Here is a 17,301-nt window from a genome sequence, read left to right as displayed (position 1 = left end):
CCTTGGAAATCTTAGAATGTATACCTTGTGAATGAATTGCTTCTGTATTTTACTTATCTTTCCTGGGGTCTTTTTTCCAATGATGTTTACAAGGCCAGCACAAAGGTCCTGGGATGGATTACACACACACACACACACACACACACACACACACAGGACACACATTGATAGACAATAGGTAAGGCAGAGAGATCAGTCTGGGCTGAGAAAGACCTGAAACACATGCACTGTACACGGCTGAGCCACATGCACATACAAGGGGGGAGAGCCTCTCCACCTGTGCAGGAGTGAAATGCCCACTCCCAGTTTTGGCAGCCAAGTCACCCTGTTGTCCTGCTGCCCTTTGTCCCTCTTGAGAGGGGAATCCACCAGCAGACCTCACACCCTCAGCTCTGGCTCACAGGCCCCACAATCTGAAGGTGGGGCAGGGTCCCTCACGTCCTGCCTCTTGGGCCACAGACTGTGATCTCAGAACTCCTTTGCTTTTTTTTCCTAAAGAACAATGCAAAAAGAAATAAAGGGCTTGGGGTCCAGCAGCAGTTGCTGTAGGAAACATCCCTCTCTTGACTACACTTCAGTTCTCAATTATAATTCTCCTGTCACTATCTTTGATGGAAGCAGCTTCTTTGCTCCAACTTCACGTGGCCTACCTTCACTTCTGCCAGTTCCTTCTGACACTATAGAAGAAACCACCATTTTCCCCTCTGAAGAATGAGCTGTGGGTAGGGGTCAAGTAGGCCACACTGGGTGGTTCAACAAAACTAACGTCTCTGTATTTCTGCAGACAAAGCTTCTCACAGGAATAAGGGTCTGTTTGCATTGCAGGATTGAATAAGGATCTATAAATCCACGTAACACCAACTCCAAAAGAAACCCAAGCACCAGAAGACAAGAAAAAAATCTGTCCAAATATATAAGACCCTGCTCCACCACACATGTTCCCATTCATTTCCCACTCAAATGCTCACTCCCAAGTGCACATGGCCTTCGGTTACAGTTAATCACGTCCATCACTGGCTTCAGTCACAGGCCTAATCGAGGTCATTCAGGTAGAAAGAGGGTTAGTAGTGCTTTCTACCTATGTCAGTGTTGACTTGTTCAGACCTCTTAATCACACACCCATACCATCATAGTAAATCATAGAAGAGAACACAAAGCCATTTTCCCTGGGACATAGCTACTGTGGGAGGTGGCGTGGTGTGGGGAGGAGAGCCTGGTGGGAGTGATCAACCTTGTTCCTGTCTATGTGACTTCTAGAAAGATTGCCTCCTTTTTTTTTTTTTTCTTTTATAACTGGGACCATACAAGCTACCTTTCAGAATTGTGAGAAGTGATAGAGTATGTTAAGTGGAGTACCTGTGGAGAGTGGAGTACCAGTGGAGAGCTTTGACTATACCCCACAGCTACTCTTTCTCTGAAGATCCCATTTTCAATCAGTTTTGGCATCAGCTCCCACGTCGGGAACTCTAAGAATCCAGCCCGCTGAAGCTTGTCCCATGGGAGTGTTACAGTGTTACTGGTGTTTTAAGACCAGCTTTTACTTTGCACGACTGTCCTTTGCCACAGAATATTCAACTCTTCTGGCCTCTCTTCACAGTCGTCCTTAGGGTTTCTATTGCTTTAATAAAACACCATGACCAAAAGCAACTTGAGATGTGGGTGTTTCATGGTATCCTTCCAAGTAACAGCCCATTACTGAAGGCTGTCAAGGCATGAAGTCAAATAGAGCAGGAACCTAGAGGCAGAAACTGAAGCAGAAGCCATAAAGGAACCTTGATTACTGGCTTGTTTCTGTGGCTTGCTCAACCTGCTCATCATATCATTCAGGACCACCCACCCAGAAGTGGCACCACCCCTACTGGGCTGAACTTCCCACATCAATAATCAATAAAGAAGACATCATACAGATTTGCTCACAAGCCAATCTGTAAGGGCATTTTCTCAAGTGTTTCTCCTCTTCTCAGAGAACCATAGCTTGTATTAAATTGCCAAAAATCTAACCAGGACACGATCCATATATTCTGTTCCCAGGCAATCCACTTGTACTCTGTCTGACCACATTCCCCTGGAGTATTTCTCTCCTAAGAGAGCCACAGGTCCAGTAAGAACCAGAAGGGAAATATCCCTTCCCTAAAGAGAGGGCAAGGATCTTCCAGAAGCAGGGGGTGTTCACAACATTGTCATAGGGGTGGCTCATGACTCTCTCTCATCTATAGTGACCCCAAAGTTTCCTTATCACCATAGGCTTTCCTAGAAGAATATCTTGCATATTTTGGGCCCTATGAACTCCTTAAGCAAAATATTTTGACCCAAAAGTTTAACAAATTAATAGTCTAGAAGAAGAGGTGGTTCCTAGAATGGAAGGTCAGGTGCCTAAGAAAAGGAGCAATCTGGGACCATCAGGACTTATTCAGGAATCTCTCCTACATGGCGTTGGGGGTGGGGTTCTGATCCATCCTGCTGAAGCACAAGGTGAACCAGCAGCATTGAAGCATCTGTCCTGACTGCTGTATAATGATGCTGTGAGGAAAAGGGTCTTGCTTGGGAAAAAATACATGTAAGATATCTGACAAAATGTACTTGAAACGCTTTCAAACATGTATGAAAATGCACACATACATAATATATCGTTATTATATTAACATATGGTATGTCAAAGTAATTAACATATAATAGCAATTATATGGTGGATATAATTAGCATACACTACATAAATTCATAGCTTTTAGAAATTAAGAAGTCATGACTCCCCCAAGGTAAAACAGTCAAGGAAAATGAGAAAACAACTTTACAAAATACTAAAACTTGTTGAATTGAGGTGCCACGTTTCACCTCTCACATGAAAACCTTTTAAAGCTACAGTGACCAACATTCATGACAGCATGCTAGGACTCTGACACCCTAAGGGTGGGCACACTAAGTAGAAACTCTCTCCAGAGAGTGGTGGAGTCAAACACTTCAAAGTCCCTAACTATGCAAGCAATTGAACCAAGCAATTGCACTGCTAGAAGCTTAACCTTAAAAGGTATTCCTAAACAAAACTTGGACTTGGGATTAACAGTCACATGGCAGATGAGATTATTTATTTATTCCTCCAGCATTTTGCATACTATAATTATCACATAGAAAACACTCATGTTTAAATAGATCACCTTATAAAGGGGAGGAAGTATTCCTAGGTATCCTCAAGGGTTTTGTTTTTATCATTGCCCATAACGGTGAAAAGTGAGAACTTTAGTAGCCCACAAAAAGAGATTGGTTAGGGGAATACTTCTCCTAGAGAAGGAAGCAAAACTAATGTATTTTTAAGTATGAAATTTCCAAACACTATGATAAAACTGTACCTATGTAGAAAATATTAGAAAGTATAAACCGGAAATATTAACATTTAGCAGCAAATGATAAAATGGGTGAATTTCCTTTATCCTTTTTAAATATCTACATTTTCTAAATTATATTGGTCTAAAAATCTAAAAGTTTTATTTTACTTTTTATTTTATTTTTTATTGATTTAATTTTTATTACTTATAACATGTTCTTGTGGACATGACATGTAATCCCAAGTGTGCAGAATCCCTGGATATACGTCCCGTGTCTACATGTCTTCATAAACTCCTCATAAATTAGTTTAATGTCTTGCATGAGTGCAACGATTACTGTTTATTGAATTTTTGTCATGTGGCAGACACTATGCTAAATCATATCATTTAATAGAGAAAAATTCAATAAGCCTCTGTTGACAGAGGAGGACGACAGATGAGAAGCCGGGAAGGGCGGAAAGCTCTCATCTCAAAGAGGCCAATGCATGCTGAGGACCTTCTGACCACTAGACACAACCAGTGACTGGGCTCTGCCAGACCATCTCCCCTAATGGGAAACGAAGGAGTGGAGGTGGAGGAAGACCACACTAAGATCCTACATCTTGGGGAGACGAACGTTTTTAGAGGATAAGGTCTGACGGGAACTACCAAATAAAATTTAAAACTTACTTTTGAAAGTTTGTTTCTACTGAAGTCAAGAAAATTACAATTCACATGACCTTTAGATGGACAGTTTTGACCTTGGAGCTTTTAGTTCATTTTGAAGCACCTTCTCTGAGCACAGACTATTGCCTCTAGAGAGTGAAAGGTAAAGAAGCCTTGTCCCCTGAGGACTTCTCACAGGCTACCACCATCTGATGCCTGGCTGGCCAGCTCTGGGGTGAACTCCTGGGTCTGCAGTGGGGATGTCTTTCCAGTGGGATGGAGAGTGGAGAAGGGAAGCAAGCTAATGAAGGGTAGGCATGATTTCTCAATGCTCACTTAGGGGAATGGCATTCCTGGCTGCAAGAATGATCTGGAGAAAGTTGTCTGACAGGTGTGATACAGTGTATCTGGAACATATTTACTTTGTTCCACAAACCATGGACCACTTTGTCAGGAGCACAAGTAAAGGTCATCACTGGTCTCTTCATAGCTACAGCACTTTCCTGCTGTACCTCCAGGCAGGTGCAGCCAAAAGCAAAATTGGGTATACCCTCATTCTCAAGGACATTGTGGGGTTAAGATTGAATGCTATAGTCGCTTGAGTGCTCTCTCAGATAAGAACTTGGGAAGAGCGCCTATGTCACTGCTTCAGGCCTGCTGCTAGCCAAAGCTAAAATTCCAAAATGAAGCTGTCCCATGCCTGTCTCCATCTCCCAGGTGGGCTCATTTCCCAAGAGTATGAAGATGCCAGGCCATGACAAGTCATTTCAAAACAGCAGAAACTCTGTAAAACTATAGAGGACGGGCCTCTTCAAATGGGAGTTAACTCTGTGGTCAGAAATCTGCCAGACCCTTCTGTCCCTCCATTCACTCCTGGTGAACAGTTTGGAGCAGAAGAAGAGCAGAAATAACAACATACCCGGTTTGGGTTTTTTTGTTTTTGTTTTTTGTTTGCTTGGTGGTTTTTTTGTTGTTGTTGTTTTGTTTTTTGTTTTAACTTTCCAGTGGCAAGATACATATTCCCTCCCTGCCTACCTGAATCTTGCCTCTGGGAGCTAGGGACTCTAAACGGACCTTGCCTTAGGTCTGTCTCCCTGGAGCTCTCCCCTCTCCTCTCAGCTTTTATCTTTCTATCCCAGTCCCTAAACTTCTGACTTGGTGGTCTGTGCCTAGATATCAGTTACTCTTTGTCTCTGTGTCTGTCTACTTCCTTCAGTTCTTTCTGACTCCTCTTCTTATCTCCTCAGTCTGTCTCCATTCGTCTCTACCCATCCATTCTCTCCTAGACTTAACAAAACCTCAGCGAGGAAATCGGTATAATTGAAAACCGATTTCAGCAGGATGCCAGCTAAAGCAATAGAGTAGCTGGAACAAGCCACACTCCAGCTTCCCCGCCAGCAGGTCACGGTTTCCAGGGGCTCCCTCCAGCCAGCACCCTCCAACCCAGATTTCCGTGCCCACCCTCTCCCCGGTTAGAATCTGCCACCGCCACCACCACCACCACCGCCACCGCCACTGTCGTGTGCGAGAACGCCAGGTACGGCCCGGGTGCAAAGTTCTCACCGATGGTGAAGCTGTACCCGTCGATGCTGAAAGTGGCGCTCCTACATTTCTTGAAGCCCTCCTTCTTGTGGCTGGTGTCCGTCATGACTCCTGCGTTCCCGGTCCTGGCTTGAGCCCGCTCCCAGCCTCCCTCCGCTGCACTGTCACTGCAGACCCGCGCTAGGTACAAGCTGCTCACACCGGCTGCAGGCACCCAGACCTGGGAGCTAACAACCAAGGCTCCTAGTGAAGCCCCTGCGCCCCCGCAACTGCCCCATCCCGAGCCCGCTGTAGCTGCGATGGCAGGGGCACTGGCGAAGCTGCGTGTGGCTGTGGGCTGGCCCGGGCTGCCGCGCCCCTTCGCGCTCCGCTCTCTGGAGGCTGGGGGAGGTTGGGGGACCCCGAGGGAATGGCGGGGACTGAAGTCGTGCTTCTTCTAAGTATGTTTTCTCTGACAGACTGGAAAGCTCCCCCAAAGCACATCAAGAGATGGAGAAGCCAATACCTCAGTCCTGAGACGCCCAAGTTTACTCCAAACAAGGAAGTAGCGCGATTACCACGCCCACTTCCTCCCACATTTGTCCCCAGAACTAGCCCTAAGCCCTGATAGTAGTTCTTCTCAGCAGTCCCTGACCAGAAGATAATTACCAAAGTAACTCATTTGTGGGTGAGCGTTTCTACACAAAAACCCTACAACGTGCAGCTTACAACATAAATTAAACAATCTATATCCAGCCGCTGGCCCAGCTCCTTTAATTTTGAGTTTGTCAAGTGCATTGGACTCCAGTGTTTGTGAAGGTGGAAGAAATCTCAAGGATCCTATAGCTAAGTCTCAACTGAGCGAAAAGGAAACCGAGGCACAGGAGGACTTGGGACGCAGAAGACTCGCAAGCCTTTATGTCCCCACACCATGTGTCCCTTGGGTTTTCCAAACATCTAAAAATGATCATGCTTAGCCAGACACATGCTGGAGAGCCACAAAGACCAGAGCTGAGTCCCACAAGGGGATCCTCTCCCATAACCAAGGTATCCCAGAGATAAGGTTAAGTCCACCTCATTTGCTGAGCAGGAATTTGTCACAATTAGCAAATTCTCGCCAACATTAAGAGTCAGGCAAGTGTGTTGCTAGGTAGCTTCAGTTGACTTCAGAAGACAATAGATCGGGGATCCAACAAACCCCTTGAGCCCAGGTTAATTACACCTGGATAGTCTTTCTTCATTCACCATGTACTTATAAAGAAATTGGTTTGTTGTGTCACAGCTTAGCTGGGACTTGAATGGCAAGCTCTCTTAGTGGCATCCTAGAGCCATACTCACTGTGATCGTTTGATGGCAAGATAAATTAATCATAAAACAACGGGTACCACAAACCTCATTTCTCATAGAAGTCTCCATCCCTTCACCAGAGCCAGGGCTGCATCCAAACCCTGCTGGTGCATCCTAGCTGCAATCCTTTACGTGTAACAGTCATGTCTAGAAGATGCAAGTGTGAAAGAAGCTTACAGACCGACCTGAATGTGTGCACTAGCTCTTTCATCAGTGAAATTAAGATGTGCAGAACCTCCAGACCTCCCTGTCTGGTTCTTTCAGTGAGGATCATGTGAGGAAGCATGTCAGACCTGCAACAGCATGGGCATGCGTGCTCAGCAAACACTGAGAAAAATTCTTATACATGACAATAACATGTCGGCTTATTATTGTAGCCACTAATTTTATGAGAGGATTTTACATATAACATTATATATAGTATATGTAGATATATACATACACACACACACTATATATATATATATAGTGTGTGTGTGTGTGTGTGTATGTGTTTTACATAGCAACCACTTAAAGTTTCTAATCACTCTCATTTTCTGCACTTCAAACTTTTAAATGAAACATTTGTCTTCTTTTCTGCCAGGGAAGGTGCTGAAGTGAAGAGCCTGGACACCTGAGTTAGCATCTCCCATAGTAAATTATCTAGAAAAAGAAAGCCTAGTGTAATGGAAATTTTTCCCTGAGTGAGTGAAATTAAAATTATATTTAATCACACTTAACAGACAAAGCTTCTTGAAATATAATCTATCAAAAATAATAACAATGTGATCATTTCTCTATCCCCTAAGTGTGGTAAAAATAACTTACCTGAACAATTAGAACTGTTTAAAAACTCTTTCTCCCCAGAATCGTTTTTTTTTCTCTCTGTCTCTCTCTCTCTCCCTGGTTTTAGATATAGCACACCTACAGAATTACTAAATTCATTGTCTCAATCCTAAAGCAGCCTTCTCTGTGCAGGGCTCTCACACCAACTAAACCAGACAGAGCTCAATGCTAGTGTTACATAATTCAGGAAAGAATGAGTTTAGGTCTGAGAGCAAAAGAAGCATAGATCGTACTTGCTCTATCCCAAGTGCTCTGTCGAGAAATGCATTACAGTAAGGAAACCAAGCCAAGGCAACCAAGCAAACACGGTGGTCCTCTCTTCTTATAGTTGGAGCAGGTGTCATCAGATGACATCTGAAAGCCAGGTCTACCCTTCTCTTGTTTCTAGAAACCCTGCGAGTTAAAGGTAGATATTACATTTTTAAATGGCTTGGCACATTAAAAAAGTATAAAGAACTCAATTCTCTCTCGATTCTCTCACAGACTCTGTAGCCTGGCTTTAGAGCCTTTTCTCTAACTGAGCTGCCTTGTCTAGGTTCAATGGAGAAAATGCAACTTCTCCTGCAGCAACTCGATATTCTAAGGCTGTCCGTTCTGTGAGGACAAAGGGGTGAGGGATGGGGGAGGGGAGTAGTACAGACTGGGAGGGGAAGAGGGAAGAGAGACTGTAATCTGGGTGTAAAGTAAATATGTTAATTAACGAATGAAAAAAATATATAAAGAACTCAAAAGTTGGAAGTGGTGGTGTACAACCTGTAATCTCAGCCTTTGGAAAGCTGAGGCAGGAGGATTGCAAGTTTAAGACTAACATTAAAAAGAAAAGAAAAAAGACCAAGCTCATCTTGAAATCATAACAATCCTCCTGCCTCACCTTCCTAAACACTGGGATTTACAGATCCGCACTATCATACCTGGGTTGCTCATGGGTTTTTAATTTTTATGTTTCTAGAAAAAGACAAAGCACTACACAGCATTTAGAAACTATTCTCTGGACTTGCAGAGCTCAACTTGTTCCCTGGTTTCTTCTACCCCATGGGCAATGCCTTTGTTGTTGGTATTGACCAGGGAATCAGTATCTTCCACTCCAATCAGTGTGTTCTGAGCAGTGCCCTCCTGCTGACTCTCACACACATCTTCATGAGCAGCTGATACTTTGAACCCAATCCTACAGTTAGAACTCTCTTTCTTCCCATTCCTCCTCCAGAGTTCATTTGGAATACAAAGTAGGGAGAAATCTTTCATATACTTTCTCTCATCAGCCCCACCTTTACCACTTTTTACCAAGCTGTCCCTGGAGAAGAGAATCTTACACCTGACTGGATGGAGTTCCAGGGCATTCTTTGAGCCAAACTCAGCATGGCAAAGAGTCTCTGCTGGGCCAGTCTAGAAAGCTAGAAAGGGGGCCCTTCTTCCCTGGGAAAGCAGCCCAACTTTGGGACAAACTCAGAACTTAGTGATTGGACTCCAGATTAAGGGTTGCACACAATGGTTCTTTATAATGAGCCTCCTCTGGGTCCCTGTTCATAATACTCTCAGAACAGCATCAAAGCCACAATCTGAGCTCCAATAGTGCCATTCCCATCCACCCTGCTGTCCACTTCAGACATTGTTCTCATAGAGCATCCATGAAGTCCTGTCAGGACTTCAGTCTAAGAGCACCTGATATCTCTCAGTACCCTTCCTGTGTTCTTCCCTGGGTCCAGGCTACCACTGTCTCTTACAGACACTGTGATAATAGCTTCTATCTACCCAGTCAGTTGGCCTTCCTACTCCAAGTCATTAACCACCCCAGCATTCAGGGGCATCTTTTAAATAAAAATGTTAGTAATGTCCTTTCTCTGCCTAAAATACAGCATTCAGAGCATTTTTTTCCAAATAAATAGAAAGCTCCTTCCATTGTTCCATGAAGCCCTACAGCATCTTAGAAAAAGCTGAAGAATATTTGCAACTTATGCTCTCTCTCAGGAGTAGGAGGCAGAAGGTGTTTTTAATGGGAAGAAGAAGCTAATGCGGAAGTAGTTGGATGCCCACGAAGGCAAAGCTATTGTGTGGGTACCTGGCACTTCCTCCCCTGATCTAATGCAAAGGGTTTCCCCACCTGATTCCTGGCTTGTTCAAGGGCTTAGAGTAGACAAACTCCATAAACTCTTCCAACAGCCAACCTCCTGGAGAGGATTCAGACACTGTGGTTCCTGGGAATCAAAAGAAAAAGTTCTAGCATCTGTTGAAGACCTCCACTTTCAACCCCTTTGTTAGTGTGCTCAGCTAACCTCTATAACCTCTATACCAAGCAGTTAAAAGGGTCTGGGAATCCTTCCCTGGGTCCTCTACAGCTAGCTTATAGAAGAAGGAAGCCAAAAGAGGTGATGGACCATGTGGAAGGATTTTAAGGTGTAGGTATGAAACAATCATGTCCCCTACCACCACATTACAATAACCAGAAATTAGTCATATCACTCCCAGGAAACCACAAGTTGTTCTGGGAAATTAGTGTTGGAGGAAAATGTTTTGTAAACACATCCTTTGAAACCCTATCCTTTCCACCCTGTTGACTGAATCTGACTTTTAAATTACCAGGTGGAGTGGTGGCTTAACCTAAGAGCTGAGAAAATAATCTTACCCCAAGCCAGAGTTTAAACTTTGAATTTTAAAGCCAGACTACCAGAACCAAAACACCGAATATACATCTTAATATAAATTGAGCTCTCCTTTTTCTTGTTTAATAAACAAACAAAAAAAAGTCTTTTCTATGTGGCCTATTACTGGTGAATCATATAAAGAGCTTTAACGCTGCATTATAGCCTTGACCTTAGAAGGAAAGCCGGAAATGTAATTAATTTAGTGGCTGTATAGTGCATCATCTTATGACATTCACTTTTCCTTTTGTAACTAGAAAATGTGTGTGTGTGTGTGTGTGTGTGTGTGTGTGTGTGTGTGTGTACAAAAGTGCCAGATTGTAAAAAGGCAAAGAAATCAGCAGAGAGAGGGTCAGTATATAACCTTTCATAAATCAGGGAAAGCCTCCAAAGATGTGTGTCAAAAATCTGGAGAGCAGGGGATTGGAGCATCCAAGGTTGAAACCTGTGTGGTCCCTTGTGGATAAAGCCTGTAAACATTTGCATTCAGTCCCAGGGGAGAGAGCTCCGTTTCTTGAATGTCCAGCCTCTGTCAGGTCCCTTGTGCCATGCTCTGTGCTGAACAACACCTGGATCTCATTTCAAGCCAACAGTTACAAAGAAGGGGGATTTTACAGTGAGATTTTCTCAGTGTGGTGCAGAACTCTCTGGAGAGGGTAACTCACTTCAGTGGCAACCTTGGCAACAGAATTATCAAGGGCACCAGGAGGCTGGAAACCAAAGAGCAAAGGTGAACAGGGAGTCAAAGGGGGATTGCTGACTTTGGTACTTGCCAGAATGCCTTCTAGCAGATACATTCTCCTGTATCAGTTGTTCACTGGCAACTAAATTGATCTAAAACTTTCTTCCAAGTTAGTGATTCATCTTAAACCAGATAGCAAATGTATTCCTTAATTACCAGCACACTTTTCTACACTGGGTGTGGTTTCTGATGATGGTGGCAGTAATAGGAATGCTGGTATTTGGAAGCAAATGTCAGAACAAAAAGTGAAGGGAAAAAGAACAAACTATAAAATAAGCTGCAGTAATTTCAACTATTTTTAAAATGCATTTAAGGAAAACAGAAAGGTGAGAAAAAGTTACCTGGAAAGTGGGAAAGGAAAGTAAGCCAGGAAGAAAAACTTTGTCTGTAGTTATCGTCCAGCCTCCCTGGATCAAATGTGGCAGACAGACAGTAGTCTCTCTCTCTCTCTCTCTCTCTCTCTCTCTCTCTCTCTCTCTCTCTCTCTCTCTCTCTCTCTCTCTCTCTCTCTCTCTCCCTCCCTCCCTCCCTCCCTCCCTCTCTCTCTCCTCTGTGTGTGTTTATCTGCTTAGAGCTTTACAAATATTTAAATTGCAATTTTTTTTAAAAGGAAAGGAAACAGGAGGGAAGAAGGGAGGAATGAAATCAGGGTGGTATTGGTATCTACAGTTAGGTGCTAGAACTGTAGCTAACTTGGATTCTGAGAGCCAGAGAGTTCAAGCTTCTCCTAATTCCTATAAACACAAACAGGCTGTGCTCTGGTGGCTTCCCACACAGAAACATTAACTATAGTTTGATTTCTTTTTTGATGTATTGTTTTGGCTTGAATCTCAAATATCCTTCTACAGGCTTCTGTTTTGTGTTTTAAACAATTGGTTCCCAGCTTGTGGCTCTCTAACTGGCTTCACTGGTTCCAAGAGGAGCCCTTGAAGGTTAAACTCACCTCTGACTGCAGCCTGATTTCCCTTCTTCTGTACTTGTCCTGATGAAACTCAGCCACAAGCCTGCTACCTTGATGAATTGAAATGCCTCAAAAACTATAGGTCAAAATAAACCCTTTCTCCCTGAAGCTGCTCCTGGGGCATATTTGGTCACAGTGACAGAAAAGGTGGCAGGAAATTAACTAAGACATGTCCTACCATAATCAAGTATATATATAGTTATCCACTTAGAGAGACCTAAATTACTTCTTATATTGGTTTTGCTCTAAGTAAAATTTATTCTTTCACAATTGCATCCATGTAGCTAATGTATTCTGATCACTCTTACTCCAAACCCTCTCCTCTCTCCCATCCATCCCATAAACTCTCACTCCTCTCTACAAGTCCCTTTCCCATGATCACATCTTTTTGCTTTATGTTATATCGTTCCGAGTTTATCAAGGGCTATATACATCTTGACCCTACCAGTGGGTACACAATTAAAGACCATAAGTACACCTTCCCAGCATCTGTCACAAGCCCCTCTTCCACCCTCATGACTGTCTATTCACAGGCTCAGTCATGTGCTGTCCCAGTAAAGGCAACTGCAGTTGCTGTGAGTTTGTGATGTCTAGAAGACAGTGCTTCCCAGTCTTACAATCCTAACATGTATCTTTTATATTGTTCCCATCCACTCTTCTTCAATGTTCCCTGAGCCTTAGAAGTAGTGATCCAACTGTCCTGTTTAGGGCTGAGCGCTCTCTCTCTCTCTCTCTCTCTCTCTCTCTCTCTCTCTCTCTCTCTCTCTCTCTCATTCTCAGCCCCTTGAGCTTGAGTTATCTCCATTCACTATCATTCATTGCCAAGAGAGGTTTCTCTAATCAAGACTGAGGGAAAATTTGTCTATAGGCATAAACATAAGCATTTCGAAGGCATTTTGATTACATGTCAAATAGCAAAATAAAAGTGGTAAGCTTCATTCTAGCATCTGTGACCTCCCAGGCATGAACTTTTGAGCAGATTTGTTTGATGTTCCAGGCATGCATTTCCTCCTCAAATCCTGTCAGAGAGTGTGATTGGTTGCTCCATAACATTCATGACACCTTTGCAATATCTTGCCTAGCACATTGGATTGTAGCTTTCAGGGGTCATAGGTACATAAGATTATTGACAATTTTTCTATTCCCACAGCCTGCATAGAAGCTCTGCCAGTATGTATGATAGCCAGGAGGAAGGGAGTTTATAGGTCATCTCTGGCTTGATTTCTCTAGGTCCTGGAAAAATGGTGTCTTCTGCAATAGGATCTTACCTTCGAGTCAATAGCAATAGTATAAAGACCGTCTGGGGTCTTTCTAACCCGCGAATCATAGGAAGGGAAATACCTCACCTCCGACACCAACATGTTCACTTGATCAACCATGGCTTCTGATACTGGCATTATCCACCCATGGATAGTATTTTGTAACACACTCTTTTCAATAGATCAGAGGACAACTTTCAGGACTCAGTTCTCTCTCTCTCTACAGCGGAATCTAGGAATTGAACTCAGATTGTCAGGCCTGCACATATCTGTGTGGCAACTGTTACCTGCTCAACAATCTCACCACCCTCAAGTATTATTCTTAATTAGGTTATAGAGTAGTAGTATATGTCTTCTTTTTATACCCTTAGTTTTGGTGCCCCACCCCAAACCTCCTTCTCTTTCTTTTGTCTTCCCATTGCGGGATCCATTTAAACCCTACCACCCCAGCATTTCCCCCACCCTACTTCCATTCCATATGAGTATTGGCTTTTATCTTTAAATGTTTTATAATGTAAACTAAATATTAAGCTAATCCATCCTAAGCCAGATCAACATGCGTTCTCACTAGAGAATGTAAATTTCTCAGTGTTTATAATTATTTTGTCCATTGTTGTATATCAGATGTGTAGAAAGAGCCATAGCCCTATGTAGGTGATAAATAAATACTTGCTGAATGAATGAATATATGAATATTCTGTTTCTGGCATTTGGTTTAAAGACACATGTAGGGTCTAAGAATAAGTGGTGAAATACTTGCCTAGCCTTTACAAGACCTCAGATTAAATTCCTAGCTTTGCGAGAAAGAAAACAAGGAAGACATACAGAAATGAGTGTGTTAGAGTTCCATGACAGACATGTTCTAACCATCCTCCATGCCTCGGGATAAGACTGTCCATGGTTAACACATTTGTCACCTGGACACATCAGATTCCTGTTTTCCGGGGGTAGGGGCATCTCTCTCCTTCTTCCCCATTACATCACTACCTAATGGAAATATTCGGCTGCCACATCAACACCAGGTGACATCGTGTGTCAGTGACTAACAAAATATTAGGTGTGCGTGTTCACCATAGAAGGTAAGCTCGTACTAAAAGCAACAGACTGCGGACTTATGTGATTGAAGTTTGAAATTACGATCATGAATTACAAATTCTTACTGTGTGGGGAAATCAGAGTGTCTCTGCTGACAAGATGACTGAGATCTCAGAGTCACAAGCAAATTCCTCCAGATGTTGATTACACTTCTGCCCAAAAAACTTTGCCAGAGAATCAGGGAGTGTATTATCATGACAAAAGAAAGTAGTTATGGTTGGCAGCAGGTGGGAGTCTCAGAGAGACTTAGCACAGAGATGTGTTTGTCAGGTATGTAAGTTACCAGGATGTACCCCTCCCATTGTGATGCGTGCTTGCACATACATTTGGGAACTAACTTTCTTTCACAATGCCTCTCAAGTCAGCAGAAACAATCTGTGAAAGTAGACTTTGAGTTGGTTCCCTTTGTCTTCCTTATGGTCTCAGGGCCATCCTTCAAAGCAATAGGGTTTACATACCTAAGTTTACATACATAAATCGGCACTCCGCACACACTTACGGAACAGACTAAAATACACACTGCCATGAGCATCTTACAGAACTGATTCAAACACTTGGCAACCCAAGCAGATCACAGGTAAATATAGATGTACAGAATACAGAGATATAAGACACATTTCTGAAAGAATACAAATCAGAAAGGAGTTAAAAAGGGCATTGGTTCGATGATAATTAAATGATGTGGGAAGAGTCAGTTTCCTCTGAGATTTTCTTCGTCGGCAATTGCTGCCTGTTGAGGTTTGTCCTATGATTCTGTTTGGGGCTCAGAAATTGATGCTGTTGACTGAAGCAGTCTCTTTCGTCTTCCTGGTTTGTCTCTCTCTATGTGTTCTCATGATTAAAGGTACCATAAGCAGTTCTCTGTCTCCCAGTCTCCTGTGTCTCACTATGAATTCTTTGATCAAGTCATAGGAACTGGGATTCTTCTTCCTCAGAATTGATTCTAGAAACCAGGAGCCCTGTTCCTCGGGGTTACTAATACAACCTAAGAATCAGCACCCTAACTTTCCCTAGATTTTCTGTGCAAGAGTTGACCAAAAGTTCTCTAACTTTCTTGCCTGATAGTGTCATGTGACCCCCGATGACAGAACAATTCTGCTTATACCAGGAAGGAATGAAAGAAGGAAGGAAGGCTGCATGGACATCCCCAGAAGCATCTAAATGAACAGTGTGAGCACAGACCATTTCCTCAGTCTACTGTCAGATTATAGGTCCAGTCATATTTTTACATGATTTCCTATGCTTCACCCAAACAATGCATTAAAAAATGGATAACTGACCATGTATCTCTGAGTCTATACTTAAAGCCTCTTGTGTTTATGTAAACTACTTATCATGTGTTTTCCCCTGTGGATCTTTCTGTTGTCATTTTTTTTCGTCAGAGTCAAATACATTTGCTTCAGAAGTAAAACCTGGACTTTCTTCATTAGCCACTATGCTAGACTCTTCTACCTATAAAGCCTTTTAGTCCTCACAACATTTCCATATCATACATAAAGAACCCTAGGCCGGTGTCGCTAAGGTGGCGGTAAGTTCTGCATACAGCCAGGTCCACATCCTCCCTGGCTCCATCACTATGTCTTCTGATATGGCATAATGTTTCAAATACCCGCATCAAACTACCCTTCCACACATTCATACTTTTTTCAACTTTTTCCTTTTGAAATAAAGGCCAGAGAGACAAATAAGCATGAAAGAGATGGGTCCAAGTTGGAGACCAGCTCCAATTCCTTTCCCATCCACTCCTACCTGGAGACAGAACTACACCTCGGAACTTTGTCGCCTTTCTATAGAGGGAAGCCTGAGGTTTCCACCAAGCCTCTCCACCATTCATCTCCTCAAGCACATAGGGTGGACTTGGTCACATCTGCAGCATGATATGGAACCCTGGAAATGGCCACTCTCAGTGCCCTGCCACACAATTGAAGAAAACTTAAAGCATTAGGAGACTCACCCAGGAGCCAGTGGCCACAGAGGACACCTCCCCCTGGTAGCCATGTAGAGCTTCTAGCCTTCTCAAAAGGATTTCTTCTAAGGAAATGGGATAGAGATACGGCTGTCTGGGGGAACTGAGAGGAAAAAAAGGGAGAAAAGGCCCAGAGGCCCAGAGTGAAAAGCACAAGTCAGCCTGCTGGGTCAGGCAGGCTCAGAGCCAAAGGGGATTCTTTCTTCTCTGCCTTTGGTCGTTCACAATCCTGATGGGCTAACCCACAACCAAACAGATAATACAGTTCTCATAACACAAAGGGAAGCTCAGGATGTGGCTGGAGCCAGGCCTGAGGGCTGCTGGTCCAGCAGGCCGTTTCCTGACACAAAGATAACATTTGCATTTTTCTCCTTTGCAGATAAGAGTGGTAGGAGGCAAGAGAAAGTTGCCTCCCCACCCCACCCCACCCCACCCCACCCCACCCCCACCCCTGTGTGTGTGTGTGTGTGTGTGTGTGTGTGTGTGTGTGTGTGTGTGTGTGAGTGTGTTCCCCCTCTTTGGCTTAATTGATGTCACTTCTGCCTCAACCAAGACCACATTATTTTCATCCCATTAATGGGTGGATGCCATCAAAAGGTAACAAATATTTTCAAGCATTCTGAAATGCATGACATTGGCCTCTGCCTGTTTCCTCAGGGGAACCAACTATCCTTCAGGTGGAATGAATTCAGTGTGAATAGTGCTTGGGACAATGTTTGCACATGGTAAATGCTCAATAAATATCAGTATAACTATGTCAGACCCAGCTACGCTGATTTTACATTGCAGTAAACATTCATGCAGGTCATTTGACAGAGTAGCCTGAAAGAGTGGAAAGTTTTACAGAACAACAACAACAGATAGGATCAGAAGGAGAAATAGATAGCACTAGTGATTACAGCTAGTTAGTGTAGTTAGTCTGTTACAGCATTCACCCGAGCCATCAGAGCTAGGACTAATTTGCACATAGTATACTCATCAGGG

The 17,301-nt window shown here is 43.3% G+C and overlaps 1 protein-coding gene across 4 annotated transcripts in view; it reads right to left on the bottom strand.

The window, feature by feature from the left end:
* The window catches only part of Pde1c (phosphodiesterase 1C), a 575,927-nt gene that overhangs the window by 479,974 nt on the left and 78,652 nt on the right, over positions 1–17,301 (bottom strand). The window contains exon 1 of one of the 4 annotated variants that reach the window (XM_085840596.1): positions 5,529–6,035. The exons of the other annotated variants lie outside the window; for them this stretch is intronic. Coding sequence (XP_085696722.1) covers positions 5,529–5,613 — 85 coding nt within the window. The 5' untranslated portion in view covers positions 5,614–6,035. Of the gene's footprint in view, positions 1–5,528; positions 6,036–17,301 lie in introns of those variants that run through there. 4 annotated transcript variants of the gene reach the window in all.

Source organism: Mus caroli, unplaced genomic scaffold, assembly GCF_978045245.1.
Source record: "Mus caroli unplaced genomic scaffold, Mus_caroli_1 scaffold_7, whole genome shotgun sequence".
In the NCBI taxonomy this organism is placed as follows: domain Eukaryota; kingdom Metazoa; phylum Chordata; class Mammalia; order Rodentia; family Muridae; genus Mus; species Mus caroli.
This window is presented reverse-complemented; position numbering and strand designations above follow the sequence as displayed.